The sequence below is a fragment of the Sceloporus occidentalis genome, unplaced genomic scaffold (assembly GCF_023333645.1).
Source record: "Sceloporus occidentalis isolate IW3139 unplaced genomic scaffold, rSceOcc1.0.p SCAF_1, whole genome shotgun sequence".
In the NCBI taxonomy this organism is placed as follows: Eukaryota; Metazoa; Chordata; class Lepidosauria; order Squamata; family Phrynosomatidae; genus Sceloporus; species Sceloporus occidentalis.
In genome coordinates, this window is record NW_028316981.1 from 221,271,473 (window position 1) to 221,298,911 (window position 27,439).

The 27,439-nt window shown below is 43.3% G+C and overlaps 1 protein-coding gene across 3 annotated transcripts in view; it reads left to right on the plus strand.

Annotated features, from left to right (window-relative positions):
• CYP4F22 (cytochrome P450 family 4 subfamily F member 22) overlaps positions 1-27,439 on the plus strand; it is a 57,029-nt gene that overhangs the window by 10,642 nt on the left and 18,948 nt on the right. For all 3 annotated transcript variants that reach the window (XM_089489078.1, XM_089489079.1, XM_089489076.1), the window contains 6 exons: positions 8,706-8,928; positions 11,583-11,727; positions 17,164-17,217; positions 22,109-22,236; positions 25,860-25,981; positions 26,967-27,234. In XM_089489078.1, coding sequence (XP_089345204.1) covers positions 8,707-8,928; positions 11,583-11,727; positions 17,164-17,217; positions 22,109-22,236; positions 25,860-25,981; positions 26,967-27,234 — 939 coding nt within the window. In that variant the 5' untranslated portion in view covers position 8,706. The remainder of the gene's footprint in view (positions 1-8,705; positions 8,929-11,582; positions 11,728-17,163; positions 17,218-22,108; positions 22,237-25,859; positions 25,982-26,966; positions 27,235-27,439) is intronic.

The window sequence follows — 27,439 nt, forward strand, 5'->3', positions numbered from 1 at the left end:
ACATATTCCACATCAGTGCACATCAGACCACCATGTCAAGGCAATGGACCTGTACCACAGCTACAACTCCAGACTATGAGATCCTGGGATTTGTAGTTTGGTGGGGCACGTCTGGTTGTCATTCCAGCTCTTTCTCTCAGTTTCTCTAACTTTTGTTGTTGTTGTGCCTCCAATTCGTTTCCAACTTTGTCGTTGTCGTTGGCCTTCGAGTGATTTCCAGCTTTATGGCGACCCTAAGGTTATCCTGGGGTTTAATGGCAAGACTGATTCAGAGGATGTTTGCCATGGCTATCCTCTGAGGCTGAGAGAGTGCGACTTGCCCAAAGTCACCCAGTGGGTTTCCATGGCTGAGCTGGAAATCGAACCCTGGTCACCAAGCTCATTTCTGACTTAAGGTGACTTGTCAGACAAAGCTATTGTGGAGTTTCCTTGGCAAGTTTCTTCAGAGGGGGTTGGTCATTGCTTTCACTGAGAAGGCTGAGAGAGTGTGACTTGCCCAGTGGGTTTCCATGAATGAGCTGGGAATCAAACCTTGGACTCCAGAGTCATAGTTCAACACTTAAATATATACATCCACGTATGGCAGCTTGAACTCTATGAGCTTCCTTGGGGGGGTATAGAATAAGTGACAACAGCAATGAGGATGACAGCAATGACAGCCAGGCAACAATAAGTTTTTGGATTGTCATACAAGGTGTGCATTATCTTTATTTTTTTAATGGGATTTATATCCTGCCTTTCTCTCAAAATGGGATTCAAAGCAGCTTACAATACTTCAAAAAGACAAAACTAAAACTGATTACGTAAGTTCAAAATAATAATTAAATATTCCTAATATTAAAATGTATTAGGAATATGTTTAAAAACAGGAAAGCTACAACCAACAAAAATCATTGAAACAGCACACCACACTTTGTTGTTGCTGTTGTTATGTGCCATCGGCATCCCTATCATGGGGTTTCTTGGCAAGATTTCTTCAGAGGTAGTTTGCCATGGCCTTCCCCCGAGAGACAGAGAGAGAGACTGAGAGAGCGGGACACCGTTAAAATTCTTCCACTAAACACCTGGATAAATAAAAGTTTACAAAGAGTGTCATGAAATCCCTCTCTCTTATATGTGGAGCTTTAAAAAACAACTCTGTAAACTGAGGCATTGCAGATAAAATCTTAGACGTGTGATCACTGCTGTGGCATCAAGTGTGAGTATACATTCGGAACATTTCCACTGGCCCCTATGCTTTTATTTGCATGGCTATTTTTTATGGTTTCCATTGCCAAGTGGGGATTCGAACCTAGAGCCATAGTCCAAAGCTCAAACCACTACACCACACCCACTGAGTATGCTGTAACCATAGTCCAATATTACATCTTCCTCTCCTACGCCCAAACTAATCCCACTATGGAGAAAGGGGCAGGATGCCCAGCTTGTTACTCCACCTGAGGTTTGGATTCATTGCAAATGGGTGCAAGTTCACTGGGAACTCTGGGGCAGAGCAAGCAAAGCAAGAAATGCTAAATTGCATAGATTTTGTTGACTGGGCTAGCTAAGGTTGGCGGGGGGGGGGGGGGCTATGAGTTCAACTTACTTCAAGCCCTACCTACAGAGTAAGGGATATTTGCCTTGCCATACATTGTTCAACCCCACCCCAATCTGGGTCCCTGAACGGAGACCATAAACCCTCCTGAGCCCTACCTATGCTGGAGCCCATCCCAGGACTATCCTGGGTTACTCTGCATTTATCCTACAAGCAATAGCCGTACAGCTCCTGATTCAAGGCAGATTTATTTCCATGGTACAAGTCTATTGTGTTGACATGGTGGTCAGATCTGCATTAATGTCACATGGAGCACAATTAGAATCATGGAGTTGGTAGAGACCATCCAGTCCAACCTCTTGCAGGAACTCACATTCAAAGCACCCCTGACAGATGGCCATCCAGCCGTTGGCCGGTTACAGACCGGCACTTGGGACGCCCGCAGGACGTCCCATTTTAAAAAAGGGGCATCTCTTCTAGACGCCCCTGGTTCTAATACGGACTCTGTCCGTACAATATGGCGCCGGCCGTTCCACATGGCCGGCGCCATCTTTACGTATCGGACACTGTGCGTCCAAACGTGTTGCTGTGCTAATGACGTCGCGAATGCGCCAGCGGCGCCTCGCAACGTCATTAGGGCGCCGCAGAAAGAAGCTCCATTTTGTAGCTTCTTTTTTGCTCCGCAAGGGAGCCGCGCGGTGTGGCTGCGACGGCTCCCTTACGGAGCAAGCGGCGGCGGCGGCAGACCGCCTCAAAGCGGCGGTCTATAACCCGCCCTTGTTTGAAAACAGCCTCCAAAGAAAGAGACTCCACTACTCTCTAAGGCAGCGCATTCCCCTGTGGAACAGCTTGTACTGTCAGAAAGTTCCTTCTAATGTTTAGGTGGAATCTTTTTTCCTGTAGTGTGTATCCATTGTTCTGGGTCCAATACCAGAAAGCACGCTTGCTCCATTCTTAGTATGACACCCTTCAAATACTTAGGGCTGTCATAGCATCTCTTAACCTTCTCTTCTCCAGGCTAGACATGCCCACCTTTCTAAGTCTCTCCTCATAAGGTATGGTTTCCAGACCCTTCACCATTTTGGTCACCCTCCTCTGGACACATTCCAGCTTCTCAACATCCTTTTTGAATTGTGGAAAACAGAACTAGACACAGGATTATTCCAGGTGAGACCTGACCAAAACAGAATAGAGTGGCACTATTAATTCTCTTGATCTAGGCACTATATTTCTATTAAGGAGCCTAGAATCGTATTGGCCTTTTTAGCTGGCGCATCACACTTTTGACTCAGTTCAGCTTGTGGTCTACTGGGACTCTTAGATCCCTTTCACATATAATTAGCAATATCTATTTTTTCTCCAACTGCATGAATGTATGAAACAATGAACCCATGCACAGCTGCATGCCTAGTGGGTCAAGTACCTCTTCCTGATGAAGTTGTTGGCAATGGTCATACCTGGCCCTTCTCATAATGACTGGTGCACTGCCTGAAGCCATGCCTTGTAGTTTCTGGAATCACACACCCCTTGCTTTTTTTTATAGGTAAGCTGCTTGTCACCACTATAATGAAGACTGTAGATATTTGCCTTTAGTTGATTTTGTTGGCAAATAACAAGTGGCTTAAGGGCAAAGATGTCTGTCCATATAATGGGAAGCCATGTATGCAGCCAAAGAAAAGTTTTTAGGCAGAGTGTTGAAGCTTCAGGATTGACTTGAGTCAAGCACAAAAGAACACAAACAACATTGGATTTGTTGTTTGTTGTTGTTTTTGTGCCTTCAAGACATTTCCAATTTATTATGACCCTAAGGCAAACCTGTCATGAGTCTTTCTTGACAAGATTTGTTCAGAATAGTTTGCTATTGCCTTTCTCTGAAGCTGAGTGGGTGTGACTTGCCCAAGGCATATGGGAACATGCTGTGCTGTGAAAATACAGTGCACAGTTTCCTCCCTGCATACAGTAATAGAATTGATGGCAATTTCAATCCTAAATAGCAGGTGGTAACAGCTGAGCTAAGTAGGGAAACATGAGGATGCTCTGTTGAAGGCATAGATGGGGGACTTAGGACATATTAGGACCATTTGTATTGCTCCATCCTCAGTATGACAACCCTTCAAATATTTAAACAGAGCTATCATATCACCTCTTAACCTTCTCTTCTCCAGGCTAAACATTCCCAGTTCCCTAAGCCGTTCCTCATAAGGCATAGTGTCAAGACCTTTCACCATTTTAGTTACCCTCCTTTGGACACGGTCCAGTTTCTCAACATTCTTTTTTCATTTTGGTACCCAGAACTGGACACAGTATTCCAAGTGAGGTCTGTCCAAAGAAGAACAGAGTGGCACTATCAGTTCCCTTCAATCCTGTGCACATATACTCAGGAAATGTGGTGATGGGGGTGGGGGTGGGGTGCCTCTAAGTCATTTCCAACTTGTGGTGACCTTAAGGGGGTTTTCTTGGCAAGATTTGTTCACAGAAGGTTTTCCATAAGGCTAAGAGTGTGTGTCTTGCCCAAAGTCACACAGTGGATTTCATGGCTGAACTAGGAATCGAATCCTGGTCTCCAGACCTCAGCCCTGGTCTCAGACCACTTATACTATTGACTGATAATTCAAAGGCTATGCTTCAATCTCATCTGAAATCTAATTGCCTAAGAATTATTTTGTTTCCTCCATAGTTCTTTTCCTATACAAGTAGGGGGGACACATGGGCTAAGATGTCGCTACACTAATGCGGAGAGCATGGGGAATAAGCAAGATGAACTTCAACTCCTAGCACAACAAAGCAAATACGATATAATAGGCATCACTGAAACCTGGTGGAATGAGTCTCATGATTGGAATGTAGGAATACAAGGGTATAACTTTTCAAGAGAAACAGGCCAAACAGGAAAGGAGGAGGAATAACATTATATGCTGACATTATATGTCAGGGACATTGATCCTGGAAGCCAGGTGGAGAGCATCTGGACAAAAATTAAACGGGAGGGAAACAACATGGATGTTACTGTGGAAGTCTATTACAGACCCCCAAGTCAGATGGAGGAACAGGGACGTAGCCGGGGGGGGGGGGGGGTTCTTGGGGTCCGGACCCCCCCTTCCGTTAGATAAAATGAATGGTGCGTGCTGCCGCGCTGCCACACCCAAACCCCATTATAATGGTGGCACTTAGTCTGGACCCCCCCCCCCCCCCTTCCCAAAAGCCTGGCTACATCCCTGGGAGGAATTGGATGATGTCTTTCTAAACAGAAAGGAGAGATGTAGTAGTGAAAGGTGATTTCAACTATCCTGATATTTGCTGGAAGTCAAACTCAGCCAAATCCTCAAGGTCTAGCAAAGTCCTCACTTGCCTTGGAGACAATTTCATTGTCCAAAAGGTGGAACAGGCAACAAGGGGATCAGCTATTTTGGATCTGATCCTAACCAAAAAGGATGACTTAGTTAATGCAAATGGTGGGATCATTAGGTGGCAGTGACCATGTGCTCCTGGAGTTTGTTATATAACGGAAAGGAGAAGCCAGGCATAGTCAGACATGCATTCTAGGCTTTAGGAGAGCTGGTTTCAATAAACTTAGAAAAATACTGGGGTGATCTCGTGGTGAGGAATCCTAAAAGAGAAGGGAATTCATGACGGATGGAAGTTTCTCAAAAAGGAGGTACTGAAAGCACAATTTCAAACAGTTCCAATGAGGAAGAAAAATGGGGGATGTCTCAAGAAACCAGGATAGATGGCTAAGGAACTTTCAACTGAGCTAAGTTTTAAACGGAACATGTATAAGTAATGGAAAAAATGGGGAAATCACCAAAGGGGAATTCAAACAAACAGCCAGCTTGTATAGGAGTAAAGTCAGCAAAGCTAAAGCGCAGAATGAACTCAGGCTTGCTAGAGAGGTAAAGAACAACAAAAAGGGCTTTTTTGGATATGTCCACAGCAAAAAGAAGAAGAAGGAAATGGTAGGGCCACTGCATGGAGAAGATGGCAAAATGCTAACAGAGGACAGAGAAAAGGCAGAATTACTCAACACCTTATTTGCTTCAGTCTTCTCAGAACAGACAATGGGTGCTCAACCTGAGAAAAATGGAGCAGAGGACAGAATAGGGGAATTTCAGCACAGAATAAGTAAGGAGATAGCACAGGAATAGCTTCTTAATCTAAATGAATATAAGTCTCCAGGACCAGAGGAACTACATCCAAGAATATTAAAAAGAACTGGCAAATGTAATATCGGAGCCATTAGTAATAATCTTTGAGAACTCCTGGAGAACAGGAGAAGTCCCAGCAGGCTGGAGGAGGGCAAACGTTGTCACCATTTTCAAAAAGGGGAAGAAAGAGGATCCCAACAATTATCGTCCAGTTAGTCTGATATCAATACCAGGAAAGATTCTGGAGCAGATCATTAAACAGAGAGTCTGTGAACATCTAGATGGCAATTCCATAATCACAAAAAGTCAACATGGGTTTCAGAGAAACAAGTCGTGCCAGACAAATCTAATCTCTTTCTTTGATAAAATTACCAGCTTGTTAGATGAAGGGAATGCTGTGGATATAGTATATCTTGATTTCAGTAAGGCCTTTGACAAGGTTTCCCATGACATTCTTGCAAACAAGCTTGTAAAATGTGGGCTAGACAAAGTAACTGTTACATGGATTTGTAACTGGTTGACTGGCCGAACCCAAAGGTTGCTCAACAATGGCTTCTTTTCATCCTGGAGAGAAGTGACCAGTGGGGTCCCACAGGGTTCTGTCCTTGGCCCAGTGCTATTCAACATCTTTATCAATGACCTGGATGACAGAATTGGGGGCATACTTATCAAATTCGCAGATGACACCAGACTAGGAGGAGTAGCTAATACCCCAGAGGACAGGATCAAAATTCAAAATGACCTTAATAGATTAGAAAGCTGGGCCAAAGCTAACAAAATGAAATTCAGTACGGAGAAATGTAAAATACTGCACTTAGGGCAGAAAAATGAAATGCACAGATATAGGATGGATGAAACCTGGCTGAACGAGATTATGTGTGAAAGGGATCTAGGAGTCCAAGTAGACCACAAATTGAACATGAATCAACAGTGTGATGTGGCATCTAGCAAGGCCAATGCGATTTTAGGCTGCATCAATAGAAGTACAGTGTCTAGATCAAGGGAAGTAATAATGCCACTCTATTCTGCTCTGGTCAGGCTCTACCTGGAATATTGTGTCCAGTTCTGGGCACCACAATTTAAAAAGGATGTTGAGAAACTAGAGCGTGTCCAAAGGAGGGCAACTAAAATGGTGAAAGGTCTGGAAACCATGCCCTATGAGGAACGACTTACAGAGCTGGGGAAGTTTAGCCTGGAGAAGAGAAGGTTAAGGGGTGATATGATAGCCCTGTTTAAATATTTGAAAGGATGTCACATTGAGGAGGGAGCAAGCTTGTTTTCTGCTGCTCCAGAGACTAGGACCTGGAGCAATGGATGTAAGCTACAGGAAAAGAGATTTCCCCTCAACATTAGGAGGAACTTCCTGACAGTAAGGGCGGTTCGACAATGGAACACACTCCCTTGGAGTGTGGTGGAGTCTCCTTTCCTGGAGGTTTTTAAACAGAGGCTGTATGGCCATCTGTCGTGGATGCTTTAAGATTTCCTGCATGGCAGGGGGTTGGACTGGCTGCCCCTTGTCTCTTCCAACTCTATGATTCTATGATTCTATGATTCATATTTTGAAAGGGAATACCTGTTTTTGCTGAATTTGTTCTTTAATTAATCTCAAAGGGAGAAACTTGAAACCTTGATTTTTTTACAGATACTGGCAACAGGTAAGCCAAAAATGCAAAATCTGAGCCTCTGACCTTTAAATGCCAGATTACCCAAATATCTCTATTTAAAAACAGATAAATAGGTGAACCTTGTCATGGGGCTTTCTTGGCAAGGTTTGTTCAGAGGAGCTTTGCTATTGCCTTCCTCTGTGGCTGAAAGTATGTGACTTGTGCTTGGTCACCCAGGGGTTTCATGGCCAAGCTGGGAGTCCAACATTCTCTTCGTAATGCTTTCATTGGGTCACACTTATCACCCACAAAATAGTTGTACTGAATAGAATGGAGCTACTTTCTGAAGAGACAGATACAGGATTGTACTATGTGTCATCTGAAGATGGTTCAACAGAGATTTGACCTGTCAGTGGGTGAAGGAGGGTGGCAGGGTTCTTTTAGTATAATGAAAGGTCTTGTGCTTAGGAGAAGAACTAGGAGCTCCTTCTTGTTTTTGTCATGTCTGTTTTATTTATTCCACATATTTATATCCCAACTTTTTTCCTTTTCATATTTGTAGTGTTTGCCTCCACTGTATAATTGCCTTTCCTCCACATCACCACTGCTGTAGCAGTGAGACCAGGGACAGGGGAGGCCATAGCAGCCTCTTGCAATGGGCTTTGCTGTCTCATTGAATTGGAAGAGATCCCAAAGGCTGTCTAGTCCAATCCCCTGTCATACAGGAACTCACAATCCAAGCACCCCTGATAGATGGCCACCCAGGCTCTGTTTAAAGACCTCCAAAGCAGAAGACTCCACCACCCTCTATATGATATCATAACCCTCTATACATATTTGAAGGGGTTTCATATTGAGGAGAGTTCAAGCTTGTTTTCTGCTGCTCCAGAAAATAAGACACAGAACAATGGATGCAAACTACAGGAAAAGAGATTCCATGTAAACATTAGGAAAACCACCTGACAGCAAGAGCTGTTCAACAGTGGAGAGTGGTGGAGTATCCTTCTTTGGAGGTTTTTAAACAGAGGCTAGATGGCCATCTGTCGGGGTGCTTCGATTGTGTCTCCTGCATGGTGGAATTGGGTTGGATTGGATGCCCTTGGGGTCTCTTCCAACTCTGTGATTCTATGATTCTGTATTCTGTTGCCAGTCAGAGGAGGTACACCATAGCAGGGGCAATTGAAAGTTGAGCTGCAGCAGGTGGGATTTGTCTACTCCAGGTGGCTTCTCAGTCCCTTGGCTGCCACTCCATGCTCATGACATCACAAATGATGTGTCAGAAAGGGAAATGAAGAAATGTGAATGGAGAGCCGTTACCAAACCGCCCTGCCTAAGAAAGGGTGGAGCAGAGGCTCGCTTTAATTCCTGTTTTCAGCCTTCCCTTTGTGTGTCTCTCTTCAAGGATTCTGTCTCCTCTTCTTGCAGAATGTTGCCTTTCACAGACTGGATCCTGGAGGAGCTGGTGCTGGAGAAGACACTCTTCCGGACCCTGGCCATCTCTGGTCTGTGGCTTTCGCTGCTGGCTTTGCTCCTCTACCTGCTTCAGAAGATTGTTGGTTTCTGCTATCACTTCTATGTTGTGCGCCAGAGACTGCGCTACTTCTCAGAGCCCCCCCGCCACAGCTGGCTCTTGGGGCACCTGGGTTTTGTAAGTATGGCTGTTGGGAACACCACAGGAGTGCCTGAGGATTACCCTGCAAAGAGGAGGGTGGTCCCTAGTTCTGCTATGGAGGGTAATGGGTAAAGTACTTGCAAGGCCATCATCATGCTGGGAGAGTAAGTGCTTTAACTGCCTCAAAGCCTGTAGGCACAGGTAGGCGGCAGAAAGCAATCACTGGAGATGTCCATGACAGTGGGATAATGAATCCATTCTGGGTTTTAATCTCAACTTTAAAGGTGGTGGGTTCAGCACCTTGGATAGGTCTTTTACGGTTTAGTCTAAAACCTGGAACGTTGTCTGAAACCATAGTCTAAAACCATCTCCCCTACAGATATGAGAGCCACCAGCCATTTCTGGCTGCAGAGGCAAAGGAGTCCCGCTTAAATCCAAAAACTGCATGCTTACAAGTTGTGACTTTTAGGCTGCTTGCATGTATACATGCAGTTAATGCTGTGGCAAGTAAAGAATAGCAAAAGAGTGCTACTTTAAAACCCTACATGCAATCTCATGAGGAGCCAGCAGTGTGTAGAATTACAGATTCAGGAAGGATGAAAACTAATTTGAACATAATTTCAAGGGAATGGGTGTTATGAATTTTTTGGTCTTAATCCTATATGGGAAGTTGGGGGAGTGACACACAAAATGTTATGTGAATAGGGACTGAGTAGGGCCTATGACCTTGCAAGTTTGCTTGCCCCAAATATATTCCCTTCCCATACCAATAGCAGTATTTTTTTTTCTTATAAGTACAGTGGGACCTTGTTATCCACTGGGGTGTGGTCCCAGGAACCCCCGTGGATAACAAAATCTGTGGATGCTCAAGTCCCATTAACTATAATGGCAGAGCAAAATGGTGTCCCCTTATATAAAATGAATAATCAAGGCTTGCTATTTGGAATTTATACTCTTTGGGAATATTTTCAAGCCCCGGACGCTTGGATAAAAAAAATATGTGGATAAGGAGGGCCAACTGTAATTTCCTTTTTGTACTTCCCATGTGAGAAGGAGGAAAACAGTTGGCGGGGGTGGGGGGATAGTCTGTTGTGAATATATACTTTGAAGTTAAAAAGAAATTGAGGCTTTGCTGAATGTGACTGTGGTATAGTTTAGCCCTCAGGGCAGATCTGTGAACTCAGATCTGTTCCATCACGGTTTGGCTCTTCACTCAGCTATATTCCACCAGCCACAGAAATGGTAGAGCCACATGGCCCAGTTTAGGCTGTCAAGAGCAAATGCCAGTAAGACATAACGGCTTTTATTCTGGGAGCCAGGCTCTGGAAATGTGCACACCAGCTCTCTTCTTAAAAAGCACCCTGTCATCCCTCTTGCTGTTTGGTTTGGGGAAGGGAAGACCATCCTCCCTCCTCTTTGTATTCCCATTCTAACTGTGCCAGAGACACTTTGGGCCTCACAACAGGAAGACCAGTTTCTTAGCAGAAGCCTTTGCGAAGGCAAACAGTGTTGCCAATTTCAGGAATTTTTCCTGGAAATTGAGGGGGGGAGATTTAATTTTATTTTTAAAGTTTTTCCATGTCATTTGCTAAATTTGCTAGATTTCTGGGAAGATTCTGGGAAATTCAGCCTTCAGGGAAATTCAACCTTCCCGCCCAAAAAACCTGGCCAAAAATACCTTCCCGCCCCCCAAAAACCTCCTGCCATACCTCTTATCCTGGAAGTCCCGTCCCCCTTTAGCCTTTCGATAGTGCTTTGCTCGTGCCCTGACCCAGAAGTCCCATCCCCTGATCCGGATGTCCCACCCCGACCAAGGTGGGACATTTTTCCCATCCCAGGAAAATTGGTGGCATTCCGGGAAGCCAATTAGGGAATTTCCTTCAAGGGTGATTGGCAACACTGGAGGCAAAGCTTCCCTAAAGTCCTGGGAAACAGGCCAAGATGGAAATGGCCGTTAACTCAAAAGGAGGCAAGGGAAAACACACGCACCAATAAGGCTGGCTTGAGACCACATGATGCCATGATGCTCATCACGTAATTTGCCCTGGCATACTTGGTTTTTAAAAATTAAATTGTAGGCTAGGGGTGAGAGTAAGGGTGAACGGAGCAGGCTGAGTTCAAAACTTGAGAGTGAATTTTGAGGCCTTTGGCATACCAGGGTCGGTCTGAGCTGTGAATTCCTCAGCTTGCAAATAACAAGGACAAGGATTGTAGCTGATGGCACAGATCTAAAACCTGGCTCCAGTTTGTGTCTGTTTCTGCTCTTCACTGGCTGCTCTTTTTAAAAAGTCAAGGCTGCAGGAGCTAACAGTGTGACAAACATCATGTCTATGTTGTTACTCAGTTACGTGCATTTTTTTTTTTTTTGGAACCTGACATGAGCCTATCTGTGGAATTATAATAGGGTCCAGAGATTAATTGGGTCCAGGGGTTGTTTACATATGATGACTTACTGCAATAGTTTAACAACTCCTGCAAGGACTTCAACCTCTTTTCCCATCTCCACCAGCCTATAGTGAGATAGAAAGGATCATTATTACTGCATCCTCAGCCAGTGCCTTGGCTGGTATATACCTCTATTATCTGCCCCAGTTTTTCCATGCCTTGAGTGTATCTACGTTACACAGCTATAACAGTTTAATACCACTTTAACTGTCACTGCTCCCATCCTCTGCCTCTATCCCTTGCAGATTGAGCCTAATGAAGAAGGCTTGGTGAAAGTGGCTGAGCTGGTGGGCACATTCTCCCCATGCTTTGTGACATGGATGGGGCCCTTCTTGCCAGTTGTGAGCTTGGTTCATCCTGACTATATCAAGCCAGTTGCGACTGCCTCAGGTACTGTGGGGGTGGATTGTGGCAAAACTTGGGAGTGGCAGGGAAATCCCACAAGGGCAGAGCGTTCGTCTCTCTACAGCACTTCCTCACGATTGATAGAGATGATCCCTGGTTGGTGGGAGTGGTGTTAAATACATGTATTGATGTGGAGCTTTCTCCAGGAATTCAAATGTAAAACTGGCTATAATTGTGTGTGTGTGTGTGCCTTCAAATCATTTTTTACTTATGGTGACCCTAAGGTGAACCTATCATGGGGTTTTCTTGGCAAGATTTGTTCAGATGAGGTTTGCCATTGCCTTCCCCTGAGGTTGAGAGAGTGTGACTTGCTCAAGGTCACCCAGTGGGTTTTATGGTCAAGCAGGAATTGAACCATGGTCTCCAGAGTCATAGTCCAATGCTCAAACCATTATACTGGCTCTTTATAATAATAACTGGTGTTAGGGGAAAATCTTAAAGGATTATACTGTATCTTGTTATGAAGACATGGTTTTTAAAATTCATGGCTGGCTTTTATTCAAGTTCCTTTGGATTTTATTTATTTTAATTTACATGAGGATAAGGACATATTTTTTTAAAAGAAGAATATACAGTTGGCCCTCTGTATACATGGATTTTTTTAATCCACAGATTCAACCATCCACGTCTTGAAAATTTTCAAAAATAATATAAATTCCAAATCTCGTTGTTGCCATTTTATATACGAGGGACACCATATCAGTATGCCATTGAATTTAATGGGACTTCAGCATCCACAGAATATGGTATCCATAGGAGGTCCTGGAACCAAACCGCAGTGGATACCAAGGCCCCAATGTAACGGAGATTTAGAATTTTGTTTCGTGTAATCCAAGTTGTATTAACACAAATTATAAATTGTAGTAAGGAAGGAGACTCCACTACACTCCGAGGGAGTTTGTTCCACTGTCGAACAGCCCTTACTGTCAGGAAGTTCCTCCTAATGTTGAGGTCAAATTTCTTTTCCTGTAGATTGCATCCTTGCTCCGGGCCCTAGTCTCTAGAGCAGGAGAAAACAATATGGCATTTCTTCAGGTATTTAAACAGGGCTATCATATCGCCTTCTTAACCTTCACTTCTCCAGGCTAAACATCCCCAGCTCCCTAAGTCGTTCCTCATAGGACATGGTTTCCAGACCCTTCACCATTTTAGTCGCCCTCCTTTGGACACGCTCCAGTTTCTCAACATCTTTTTTAAATTGTGGTGCCCAGAACTGGACACAATATTCCAGGTGGAGCCTGACCAGAGCAGAATAGAGTGGCACTATTACTTCCCTTCGTCTAGACACTATACTTCTATTGATGCAGCCTAAAATCGCATTGGCCTTGTTAGATGCCGCATCACACTGTTGACTCATGTTCAACTTGTGGTCTACTTGGACTCCTAGATCCCTTTCACATGTTGTCTCCTTAAGCCAGGTATCCCCCATCCTATATTTGTTCATTTCATTTTTCCGCCAAAAGTGCAGTACCTTGCATTTCTCCGTGTTGAAATTCATTTTGTTAGCTTTGCCCCAGCTTTCTAGTCTGTTCAGGTCATTTTGAATTTTGATCCTGTACTCTGGGGTATTAGCCACAGTCCTGTGAAGTAGGCCAAATTGAGAGAGTGCATGACTGGCCCTAGACTACCCATCATGTTTCATGACTAGATGTGGACTTGAACCTGGCTTTCCCAAGTTGCAGTTCAACCCTCTCCTAAGTCCAGGACCATTATCATTATCATTATTATTATTATTATTATTCTATTTCCCGCCTCTCCCTGCGGATCGATAACCACTATATCCCAATGGCTCAGCATTTCAACATTTTAGAACAGGCTGGATAGTTCATTATCTAGACTTATCTAGATATATAGATATGATAGTCTTATCATATCTACACCTGGTGCAGAGGAAAGACCAAAGACCACTAGTAAAGTCATAAAGAAGGCAACAGTAAAATCACACTTGTGAAAGGAGAAATAGTAGGGTTGTATCTTTGTGTGCTCAGCCACAGAGCTAAACCTACCAGGCTTCTTCTGGGATATTTCCATGTGTCTTTCTTTCTTTTCTCTTTGGCTTATCCTCCTGCTACCTTTATGTCTTCCACTTTATCACTGTTTGGTGTGTGTGTGTGTGTGTGTGTGTGTGTGTGAATGATCTGTACTGTAGTTTTCTTTATCCTGTCACCAGTCCAAAACTGCATTTGGTAATGCATTTATGCTTGTGTGGCCACAACTCTGGAGATACTTCATTTGTGGGACCTGATAGGGTGAAGTGCAATGTCCTGTAAGAAGGAGTTTTTTCACAGGGTGGGACTTAAATCATATTTGTTTGTTTCTTGGATTTATATCCCACCTTTCTCCCAAAATGAGATTTAAGGGAGTTTTAGGGGTCATTCCCACTTGCAATTTAAATCGATCTAAATTGATGCCTCGCTGCAATTTGGAATTTGAGTCCAAAAGGTCCTTTGTTCCCACTATGAAAGTATTTTTTTCTTACTCCAATGAAATATGCATTCAATTTATTTATTTATTTATTTATTTATTTATTTAAAAAAAACAAATACAACGGCGGCCTTGAGGGGGGGGAATGATGGATCTGTCAAAGACTGACTGCCATTTGTCCGAATGAATCAATTCTGATCTGTCGTTCTCACTTATGGAACTTGCTTCAGAATAAATTCTTCTGAAAAGAACCTCTTTCAAAGTACTCTCTGGAAACATCGGGGTTCTTTTGCCTTTGCTTCGCTTCATCACAACAGAATTTGATCAGATTGTGACAGGAACTGGTTTCAAACCGAACGAGGGTCATTTACACCAAATGGCAATTTGCTGTATTTCATAGTGGGAACAAGCCCTTAGCCTCACAAGAGCTATTCACATCAATAGCACATGATGATGAGGGCGCCACAGAGGGCCTGTAAGTACCAGGCCAAAGTTTAGGACTCACTGCTTTAAGGGATGGATGAATCTGCCAATTTTGCTTATTTCCATATCTGGATTTTTTTAAAGATTAAATATACAGTAAATTAATTTCCATTTCAAATATGAAGAAATTTGTGATACTTGGTATTTTCCTATAGAAACAGGAATGAAAATCCCTGCATACCCTCCCAGCATTTCACAGATGAAAACTGAGACATGTGTGGCTAAGCAACATCAGAGTGTGGTCAAGATAGGAAACTATTAATGAGGGTGAACACATGTGTTAGGAGAGGAGGCAGCAGTTTGCTTTTGCCTGAGCCTCCTGGGAAGGGCCAGATTATGCCCCTTCCCCACATCTTCTCCTCGCTGCTGAGTTAATTGACTGAAAACTCAGTTTGCAGCAGTTGAAATGGGCTGACGACAAAAGTGGAAGATTTTAAAAGCACCTTAAAAGGTGAGATGATACAGGATTAATCAATACTGTACTTGAATCAGGACAGTTTTATACTATAGAATGTTTTCAACCAACATGGTTGCTAATAGTGTTGCAGCTAGTTGCCATATAACTGATAAAAATGGGGAACCCAACAGAAAGTAGAAGTGGCAACTGTAATTCAGAATTAATGTGATTGAATAGAGAAGCATTCAAATTCACCTAAGTCCTAGGTCCAAAGCTAAGCGTTGAAAGCCCTAGGTCTGGATGGATGTATCTGCCATTTTTGGGCTTTCCCACATTCAGGTTTTTTTTTAAATTACTGTGCTTTCTGCCTGAATATGAAGAATTTTGCACATTTTAGTTCATTCTTCTCAAAATTGAACCGAAACAAACTTCTCACCTGTCCCTAATAAAAACAGGGGCAAAAATAGGTACTTTGTTTTATTTCTAGTTTTCATTAAGCATTAAAGTTGGGGGTGGGAGGTTAATGGTTTTATAAAGTCTTGTGTGGATGAAGGCTGCATCCACACAGCAGAAATAATCCAGGTTGACAACACTTTAACTGCCATGAATGATGTGGAATTCTGGGAATTACATTTGTTGTGGCACTGACAGAGAAGGCTAAACGTCTCACAAAATTACAAACCCCAGAATCCTGTAGCACTGAGCAATGGCAGTTAAAGTGATGTCAACCTGGATTATTTCTGCAGTGTGGACTCAGTTGAAGAATGCCACGAAATTTCCTCTAGTGGTAGAGTTTCCATATCTCCATATATCCATAAGATATAGCAATGTTTGTCTGTAAAATAGGTATGTAAAGGGATCTTGTATTACGCTTGAGACTATGGAGATTATCACATTAGGGACGGGGCATCATTGCCCCATCCCTGTCCCGTCTTTTCTGCCCAATCACGGGAAGGACTTTCACAAACGACCCGTACTTGACCCAGCAGGGAAGCGCAAGTGAAAGTGATAGCGCGAATGATCTTCACTCGCAAGCGCACTGAACCTATCATTCAGCCACCGGGAAGTGTGAGTGAAAGTGATAGCACAAAACACTTTCACGTGAAAGTGGGCCGAAAAGCATATTCAGTTGTCAGCTAAAAGTGCTTTCTACTGTCATTTCCAGTCTTTTGTAATAACGGAAGAACCTGTTACTACCATGATGGGTGAAAGCACTTTCAGCTGACCGTTGAAAGGTTTTTCAGCCCGCTTTCATGTGAAAGTGATTTGTGCTATCACTTTCACTCGGGTCATGGATGGGATAAGGACAAGGGAGCGATCCCGTGCCCGTGGGAAAATCTCATAACTGAAAAAAAGAAGTAGGCCAACGTCAGTCTTTCATTTAGTCTCAAAGGTGCTAAGAGATTTCTTTACATATGTAAATTATTCTGTTATGGTATAGCTGTCCCCTTCATGGGTATTCTTTCCATGCTAAGACAAGGGAACAACAGACGGGGCTGTGCTAATAAAATGGAAGAGGTAGAGAACATTTGACTTTGTGCAGAAAACGATTTCCTTAGAAAGTATTTTTAAAACAAATTACTAGGTTAGAGCTCCAATGAAAATGCATGGTAAGGAGAGTCTGTTTTGGAGGACAAAGCATTCCAACCTACACAGAGTTGTAGAATCAGGTCATTCTGTAACTTTAATGGTCCCAAGACCTACCAACTTAGTTGGCCTTCAGAGAATGACCTTCCAAGTATGTTGATCCACATTGTGCTATCAGACTGATGTACAGTGGCTGGAAGGAAGATTCTGGGTGATATTCTGTTGGTTAACTCCAGCTAGAGGAGTTCCACTGAACTGATGGTTGGGTGAATGGTGGGGCTACATGTAGGCAAATTCCATTGATTTGGTGGATCTACTCTAGCTGAGACTAAAAAATAGGATCCAGGCCTCTGTCTATGGCTGTATTACCTTCATTGCTTTGGCTTACTCAATAGTTTAAGTGCTCCTGAGTGCGTTAAGATAAAAGATTATATGATGAAAGGACTGGAGATATGAACAGTAAAATAATAAGAATAATAAAATGAGGAGTGCCAGAGTGAACTCTGTCTTTGTTTTTCTCTTCCCTGCAGCTGCTGTTGCTCCAAAGGACCGATTCTTTTATGGCTTCCTGAAGCCCTGGCTGGGTAAAGTTCTCCTTCCTACTTATGTTGTTGTTGTTCTTGTTGTTGGTGGTGGTGGTGGTGGTGTGTGCCTTCAAGTCATTTCCAACCTTTGATGACTGTCAGGCGAACCTATCATTGGGTTTTCTTGGCAAGATTTGTTCAGAGGTGGGTTGCCATTGCCATCCTCTGAGACTGAGAGATTGTGACTTGCCCAAGGTCACCCAGTGGGTTTATGTGAGTCAGCTAGGATTCAAATCCTGGTCTCCAGTGTCATAGCCCAACACTCAAACCACTATACCATGCTGGCACTCTACATTATACACACACACACACACACACACACACACACACACACACACACCAATAGCAAGTATTCTCCGGGTGTTTATCAATTTTCAGGACCATGAAAGCTTAATTGACAAGTAAAAACAAACAGAATAAAACAGCCCAAATAGTAGTCAGACATACAATTTACAACATTGTAGACTTTAGGACAGCTGATTTCAATAAACTCAACGAATTAATGGAGGTAATCCCATGTTCAGTAATAGTAAAAGAGAAGGGAGTTCAGGATGGATGGGAGTTTCTCAAAAGGGAGATACTGGACGCACAAATTCAAACAGTTCTAATCAGGAGGAAAAATGGGATGAAAGACTAAGGGGTCTACAGACAGGCATCATGTAGCCGCCCCTTTTAGCCCCGGATTGGTGCCACAGCAGCCGTACGCAGCCACACCTATCCGCTCCCTGTAGGGAGTAAAAAGAAGCTGCTCTGGGCAGCTTCCTGGAAAAGGCACCATAGGCGCATCGGAGCGCCGTGATGATCCCCCTTCTGTGCAGCATTATTTAGGCACTGTGCACGACATGCATCATCATGGTGCATGCCATGTTGACAGGTATGTGCCAAGATGGAGCCCGGGTGGCACGGTGAGGGCTCAGAGCATCTAGACGCTTAGTCCTCACCGTGCCTACAGGCCAGCACAAACAAGCTAGTAAAATGTGGGCTAGACAATACAACTGTTAGGTGGATTTGTAATTGTTGACCGGCTGAACCCAAAAGGTACTCAACAATGGCTCCTCTTCGTCATGGTGGAGTGTCACAGGGTTCTTTTCTGGGGCCAGTGCTATTCAACATCTTTATTAATGATTTGGATGAAGGAATGGAGGGCATGCTTATCGAATTTGCAGATGACACCAAATTAGGAGGAATAGCTAATACCCCAGAGGATAGGAAAAAAATTCAAAATGACCTGAATAGACTAGAAAGCTGGGCCAAAGCTAACAAAAATGAAATTCAATACAGAGAAATGTAAGGTACTGCACTTAGGGCAGAAAAACAAAATGCATAGATATAGAATGGGGGACACCTGAATGAGACTATGTGTTTAAGGGATCTAGGAGTCCTAATAGACCACAAGTTGAACATGAGTCAACAGTGTGATGCGGTAGCTAAAAAGCCCAATGCTATTTTAGGGTGTATCAGTACTATAGTATAGTTCAGCTTGGTAGATGAAGGGAATGCTGTGGATATAGTATATCTTGATTTCAGTAAAGCCTTTGACAAGTTCTCCAGAGCCCATGGGTTCCTACAGGGCTTTGTCCTGGGCCCAATGCTATTCAACATCTTTATCAATGACTTGAATGACAGAGTTGGGCATACATCAAATTTGCAGATGACACCAAACTAGGAGGAGTAGGATCACCCCAGAGGACAAGATCAAAATTCAAAATGACCTAAATAAACTGCAGAGCTGGACCAAAGCTAACAAAATGAATTTCAACACGGAGAAATGTAAGAAAAATGAAATGCACAGATATAGGATGGGGGACACCTGGCTGAACGAGACTACATGTGAAAGGGATCTAGGAGTCCATGTAGACCACAAGTCTATGGAGAGGTGACTAGTGGAGTCAATAGTGCGATGTGTCAGCTAAAAAGCCCAATGCAATTTTAGGCTGCATCAATCAAAGTATAGTGTCTAGATCAAGGGAAGTAATAGTGCCACTCTATTCTGCCTTGGTCAGGCCTTAGAATACTGTGTCCAGTTCTGGGCACCACAATCCAAAAAGGATGTTGACAACTTGGAGCATGTCCAAAGGAGGGCAACTAAAATGGTGAAGGGCCTAGAAAGCAGGCCTTATGATAAAAGACTTAGGCCTGTTACAGACAGCCAAAATAAAGCTGCTTCGAGTCACAGTGGAGGTATGGTGTTTCAATGATGCATGCATCCTAAGAGTCCAGAAGTCGCACCAAAGCCACGCTCCAGACTGGAGCATGGCCTTGGTGTGGCTTCTGGACTCTTAGGATGCATGCATCATTGAAACACCATACCTCCACTGTGACTCGAAGCAGCTTTATTTTGGCTGTCTGTAACAGGCCTTAGGGAGCTGGGGATGTTTAGCCTGGAAAAGAGACGGTTAAGAAGTGATAATGATAGCCCTGTTTAAGTATTTGAATGAGTGTCACATTGAGGATGGAGCAAGCTTGTTTTCTGCTGCTCCAGAGACTAGAACACGGAACAATGGATGCAAGTTACAAGAAAAGAGATTCCATCTTAATATAGTAGGTATAAAAACACTTGAAGATCTTGACATGTAAAGTGCCAAGGAGAGACAAAAGAAGTCTTCACTTGTTGATAAAAATTGCCATAGGATGGGACCTGAGTTTTTCCGGTATTTTTCCCAAGTGGCTAATATTTGGGGTGGGGGATCCAGTAGAGGCTTGGTACAAAACAAGCAGGAAATGTGGCAAAGAAGCAGTTGTGGGCCAGTCATGATGATACAACAACAACAAAAAAGTATTGCAGTGTTAATTAAAGGGAGATGTATCTACATCTCTCCATTGTGACTCACCTTAGCATCTGGCAAGGACATAGCTAAGGGGGGGGGGGTTCTGGGGGAGGAAGAGAGAAACAGTGCTTGTTGGAGCGTGCGCTTGTGTGTGTGTTGGAATTAAAAATCCCTCTTGGAAGTGGGAATGAAATGTTGTGTGGCTGCAGCCTGGGTTCTTAGCTCAGCTCAGAAGTTGGAATGCAGTGTCTCAAAGCATGAACAGAGTGCTTCTGAGCATGAACAGAGTGGCTGCCGTTCATTGCTTAAACAGCTGCGCTTTGCTTTATTGAGCTGAATTTATCTGATGTAAACACCTTCAGAGGAAGGACTCAGTTTGCATCTGCACTGAAAAAAATAATCCAGTTTGATGCCACTTTAGCTGCCCTTGGCTCTATGTTGTGGAATGCTGGGACTTGTAGTTTGTTGCGGCACCTGACAGAGATGGCCAAACAGCTCCTCAAAACTACAAATCCCAAGATTCCATAGCAGCACGGAGCCATAACGGAAGTTCAAGTGGTTCCATTCTAATGTAAACGGTGGACCCCCTTTTTGTGTCTTGGGGGGGGGCTCTTAGCCTCTCAAAATGGTGGCACTTAGTCTGGAAAAAACCCCTTCCCAAAATCCTGGCTACGTCCCTGCATCTGGGAAGCAGTATTTAAAATAGCCTTGCACCTACATGCCCAACAGTATATCATTACAATCTTCCCTTGTTGGAAACAACCTGGAAGACTCACAGGATGAAATGCCAGTCATGAAACTAGGCAAGATCAAAAGCACAAAAAACCCTCCAGCCTACACCCAGATACCACCACATCCAGCGCCACTTAATGAATAACTTGTGTAATAACGCCCACTATTCACTCAGTAGGAGACACTCTACCTGCAATTAAAGAAATCTCTGTATAACCTTTGTAATATGATGATGGAGAAAAAACTGCCTGTAACCTTTCTCCCAGAGGACTTGTTGCAGCATGCAAAGGGAAGTGCTGATTTAACTAAGGCAACCAAATAAGCTGCATTCCTTGTTACAGAGGAGATTTAATGGAAGACCATGAGCAAGGTTTTTACCAGTAATGTATTCAAAGCTTTTAGTCCAAGTCTCAAGTCAAGTCTGAAGTCTCTGACTTGAGACTTAAAGTCAAGTCTCAAGTCCTTTCAAGTCAAGTCTCAAATCAATTCACAAGTCAGGGAACCAGTTTTTAGCAAAAAAAAAAATGGTGTCGGGCATGTTTTTCAGAGGAGAAAAGCAAATGTGTTAAGTATCAGGGAATTGAGGTCTGCTTGGCAGCCTGTCCTTGCTGTACATCAGAGGAGCCTTCTAAAGCATTTCAAAAGCTTCAGAAGGATCCTTCCACCTCAGGCCCATTGCCTAACACATTTGCTGTTCCCTTCCAAGAAATGCAGCCCATGCTCTGGGGGTAGGTCTTGTTTGTTACTCAAAATGAATGGCACGAGCAAGTCAGTTACTAAAAACATACAACTCCCAAGTCAATTCGGTGTATCATTTTTGCCAAGACAACTCAAAGTCAAGCCACTGAAGTGACTTGAGTCCGATGAGTCCAAGTCAGTTGACTCAAATCTACGTCACTGGTTTTTACATTTCAACTGGGGGAGTAGGGAACACCTTTTTCTTTAAGAGTTATAAGCTAGTCCTCCATAGTTGCCTATAATATCACATCAGACTGATACTCCCTGGGCTCATGCTGGATCAGACTAATGCATTTAGATAACGTCTTCCCATCTAACATCTGGATCATTCAGGGCTTCACAATCAGGATCCAGGCAAGCATTTAATATTACTCCTTCATGCTTAACTCTCATAACCCAATTTGACCCTGAACATAAAAGTTGTACTTTTGTTTTTCATGATCATTAGCAACCAGTCGGACTAGCCGACAGGCAGAATAGGTTGCTACTCGGTCCATCCAGTGCCAAGCACTGTGGATGTTCTTTTGCTCTAGATCCCCTTGGAGGAAATGTTTGGGCTCATTGAGGATTTGGATTTTATGGGAAGTGGGCAAGTTGTAAGGCATTCTCTGACCAGGATAATATATCCCAGTTCACCTTTCTTCTTCCCCCAGGGGATGGACTACTTCTGAGCAGCGGGAAAAAGTGGGGACGACACCGTCGCATGCTTACTCCTGCCTTTCATTTTGATATCCTGAAGCCTTACATGAAAATCTTCAATCAGAGCACAGATATCATGCATGTGAGCTCCTCCAAAACTCCCGTGTACTCTGTAGATGTGCCCCTATTTCACTAAATATTGCCTATTCCTACACGCATTAAATATTATTAAATATCGCTCTTTCTTGGTACCATCCTAAGTGCAACCAGTTCCTGGTTGCCTCTTGCACTAGAACTTAAAGGAACTGTGGACTAGAAAGGGAATTCTGTGGGTACTTCCTCATGATCTTTTGGCTCTTATGTGTCCAGTTCGGTGCAGTTGTTTTCTGTGTGTAGAACATAGACTGCCAGGAGTTGTGCTTTGTGCTTGGAAAGATATGCTTTATATTTTTAGATAATGTGTTTTGTCACCTTTTAAATTGCATTTTGGATTGGGACTGCACAGGTTGCACAGTCCTTTGTGAGGTTCTGTCTAATAATGTTTGGGTTCTAATATTATTTGTGTCACAGAGCAACATAAATTCCCCACTGTTCCTTATTTCATTCTTTATGTTTCAAATACTGCTTTTTTTATTGCAAACCTTTGCGCAGTTGCGTATGCTCTTCCTTTCAAGCTTTCCAATACAATTTCAGTACAGGAGAACCTCAGTTAACAAAGCTTCTGATGACGACACTAATTTTTCAAAGTCTTTTTATGCACACCCAACCCGCCTTCCTTTTTTCCGTGTCCTCTATCTAGTCGGTAAGTTTTTTAAAAAAACAATCTTGGATGTTGAGAGAAGTGCCAGCAGACTGGAGGCGGGCAAACGTTGTCCCCATCTTCAAAAAAGGGAAAAGAGAGGATCCCAACAATTATCGTCCAGTTAGTCTGACATCAATACCAGGAAAGATTCTAGAGCAGATAATTAAACAAAGAGTCTGTGAACATCTAGAAAGCAATTCCATAATCACAAAAAGTCAACACAGGTTTCAGAGAAAGAAGTCATGCCAGACAAACCTGATCTCTTTTTTTGATAAAATTACCAGCTTGTTAGATGAAGGGAATGCTGTGGATATAGTATATCTTGATTTCACTAAGGCCTTTGACAAGGTTTCCCATGACATACTTGCAAACAAGCTTGTAAAATGTGGGCTAGACAAAGGAACTGTTACATGGATCTGTAATTGGTTGACCGGCAGAACCCAAAGGGTGCTCAACAATGGCTCCTTTTCATCCTGGAGAGAAGTGACCAGTGAGGTCCCACAGGGCTCTGTCCTGGGACCAGTGCTATTCAACATCTTTATCAATGACTTGCAGGACAAAATTGTGGGCATACTTATCAAATTTGCAGATGACACCAAATTAGGGGGAGTAGCTAATACTCCAGAGGACAGGATCAAGATTCAAAATGACCTGAACAGACTAGAAAACTGGGCCATAGCTAACAAAATGAAATTCAACACTGAGAAATGTAAGGTACTGCACTTAGGGCAGAAAAACGAAAAGCACAGATATAGGATGGAGGACACCTGGCTGAATGAAACTACGTGTGAAAGGGATCTAGGAGTCCAAGTAGACCATAAGTTGAACATGAGTTAACAATGCGATGCGGCAGCTAACAAGGCCAATGCAATTTTAGGCTGCATCAATAGAAGTATAGTGTCTACATCAAGGGAAGTAATAGTGCCACTATATTCTGCTCTGGTCAGGCCCCACCTGGAATATTGTGTCCAGTTCTGGGCACCACAATTCAAAAAGGACATTGAGAAACTGGAGCGTGTCCAAAGGAGGGCAACTAAAATGGTGAAAGGTCTGGAAACCATGCCCTACGAGAAACGACTTAGGGAGCTGGGGATGTTTAGCCTGGAGAAAAGAAGGTTAAGAGGTGATATGATAGCCCTGTTCAAATATTTGAAGGGATGTCATATTGAAGAGGGAGCAAGCTTGTTTTCTGCTGCTCCAGACACTAGGACCCGGAGCAATGGATGCAAGCTGCAGGAAAAGAGATTCCACCTCAACATTAGGAGGAATTTCCTGACAGTAAGGGCGGTTCAACAGTGGAACACATTCCCCCAGAGTGTAGTGGAGTCTCCTTCCTTGGAGGTCTTCAAGCAGAGGCTGGATGGCCATCTGTTGGGGATGCTTTGATTGTGATTTCCTGCATGGCAGGGGGTTGGACTGGATGGCCCTTGTGGTCTCTTCCAGCTCTACAATTCTATGATTCTATGATTCTAAGTTGAATCTCCTAGTAACACCCCACTGTCTAGGCATTCCTTACATACCTCTTTGACCATTATGTAAGGTCTTACATATATTTTCAAATGTCTTCCTTGTTAGGATTTTACTTTGAAATCTGTGCTGTATAATATATATGGGATAGTTGTGCATACTGATAAAAAAAATGCAAATTGTAAAAGATTCAGAGACAAAAAGGGAGAGATAAAGGGAAGAGAGGTGGATGATTGAATTGACAGTATCATGATTAATTTCTGCTTAAGAGAACTGGCAAGCCCGTCTATTTATTACAACAGAACATATTAACAGATAAAAAGCTGTAATATGTATCGCTATAATTATAAGGTGCACTGAGTTGTGACATGGCAAAAAGTCAGGCTATATATTTGTGGGGAAGGTAATAGACTATGAATTGAAGGTAGAGAATATTAAGTGTGACTTCTGCCCTTGCTCCCTTACAAATTGTAAATCTCGCATTTTGCAGCTCAGATGACTTCCGTCCATCCGTCCTTCCTTCCTTCCTTCCTTCCTTCCTTCCTTCCTTCCTTCCTTCCTTTTTACATCCTGTATTCAGCTTGAAGGAAAGATTTTTTATGACAAGTGACTAGACTTTAGTTGTTCCAGTATTTACTTTGCCCCATTCAGCCATTCTGAAGTTTAGATACCAGACCTTCTATTCTTAAATATAAAGGGTTGCTAGAAGTCACAACAAGTGGGCCATGCTTTGTATCTGTGGGATTGTAAGATCAAACTTGCATAAATATTTGTGGTTGTTGTTAACCATTCTCGAGTTGATCCCGACCTATGGCGATCCTGTGGATGAGATATTTCCAAGACTCTCTGTCCTCCACTGCTCTCCTTCAAATTCATACCTGTGACCTCTTTGATAGATTCCATCTATCCAGCATATGGTCTTCCTCTCTTTCTACTACCTTCCACCTTCCCTAGCATTGTTGTCATTTCCACTGAGTCATGCCTTCTCATGATGCGGCCAAAGTAAATATCTTCATCTACAATTCAGATTTTGCAAGTCCACCATACTTCACCTAACATCTGTTTCAGCTCTTCCTATCAGGGATGCTTTGATGGTGATTTCTGCATGGCAGGGGGTTGGACTAGATGGCCCTTGTGGTCTCTTCCAACTCTATGATTCTGTTTCTGTGATTCCTTGCCCAGATGTTGGGTGCATATTGCTTTTGCAGTAGTTCTTTCTACATAAGCGTTCCGTGTCCTCCATGTTTTTGTGCCCCGTGCACAAGTATGAACCACTCACATGACTGCCTTTCCTTCCTTTGCTCAGAGAAACACCACCTGTTTGCAGGATCCTCTTCCTCAGTCTGTATAATTTACCCTCGTCCTTCTGCTCTTTAATGACCCCCTTCATCAATCAGTGCAGTTTGCTTCCTTTCAGCAAGACTGATTTGTCTCATTTAGTCACACTCTTTTATTTTGTTTTGTTTTGTTTTGTTTTGTTTTGTTTTGTTTTAAAGGCCAAATGGCGGAGGCTGACTTCAGCACAACCTGCCTCCATTGACTTGTTTGAGCACATCAGCCTCATGACTCTGGACAGCTTGCAGAAATGTGTCTTCAGCTACAACAGCAACTGCCAGGAGTGAGTAAACCAGCAAGAGAAATCCTGGTATCTACAGTGGTCCTTTGGTATCCACTGAAGTTTGGTTCCAGGATCCCCGTGAAAACCAAAATCCATGGATACTCAAGTCTCATTAAATTCTATGGTGCAGTGAAATCGTGTCCCTTATATGAAATGGCAAAATCAAGGTTTGCCTTTTGGAATTTATATTTGTTTTGAATATTTTCAAGCTGTGGATGGTTGGATAAAGAATCCATAGATATGGTGGGCTGACTGTGGTTGCTTTTGCAGTTCTTTAGTGCCCACTTTTAGTAGTCCCAGGAATACCTTTAACCTATTGTGAAAAGCTAGGGGACCACATTACTCACCCAGGAGACATTAGAGTGGTCAGGATCTGCCAGAAGATGACCATAGAATCATACTGGAGGGCCTACAAAAGCCTAGAGAAGTGTTTTCTTTAGTAATCTCTAAGTTGTCCAGGGCAACTCTCTGGTCAATTTCTGGCAGAGTTATTCTAGAGGACCTAAAGATTCCTAGAGAGACCATATTAATCAAATCCACAAAAGTCAAAGCCACCAATGTGGAGCTCCAACTGTACAAAGAAACCAAGTACTGTTGGAGATAATAAGTCAGCTGTTCAAGCCAAAAGTATATGCTTGCTTCTGGGCCAAGTCAAGGTTCTTACCCCCAGTTTCCTACATGCTGGGGAAACAACTTCTGCTAAAACTTTGGCCTGTTACAGACTGCCAAAATAAAGCTGCTTCGGGTCTCTTTGGAGGTATGCTATTTAAATGATGCATGGGTCCTAAGAGTCTGGAGGTCGCGCCAAAGCCACACTCCATTCCTAAGCACTGGAGTACAGCTTTGGTGCAGCTTCTGGATTCTTCAGATGCATGCATCATTTAAACAGCATACCTCCAAAGAGACCCGAAGCAGCTTTATTTTGGCAGTCTGTAACAGGCCTTTGTCTCCTCCTATCTCCTGATATGTATTTCTTTTATTACAGGAAACCAAGTGATTACATCTCAGCCATCCTGTTGCTCAGCTCTCTTGTAGTGCATCGGCAGCACCGACTGCACAACCATTTTGACTGGATCTACTATCTGACAGCAAATGGCCGTCGCTTCCGCCATGCCTGTGACACCGTGCACAGTTTTACTGCTGATGTGATCCAGCAGCGACGAATGGCCCTTAGCCGTTTGGGACAGGACGCCTGGCTTAAATCCAAGCAGGGCAAAACTATGGACTTCATTGATGTCCTGTTGCTGGCCAAGGTACTGGGCATAGCAAGGACAGAGGGGGCATGACCTCTTTCTATGGGGCAAAAACATTCATAGAGACAGGAACCCTGCTTTATGTGGATTTTGCCAACAAGTCTAGGAAACGCTGGTAATGGCTACAGAGATGGAGGCAATGCAACATGCATAGGCCCTGGCATTTGAAAGGGCCTATAGTAGCTGTGAGGGAAGTGGAATAAGA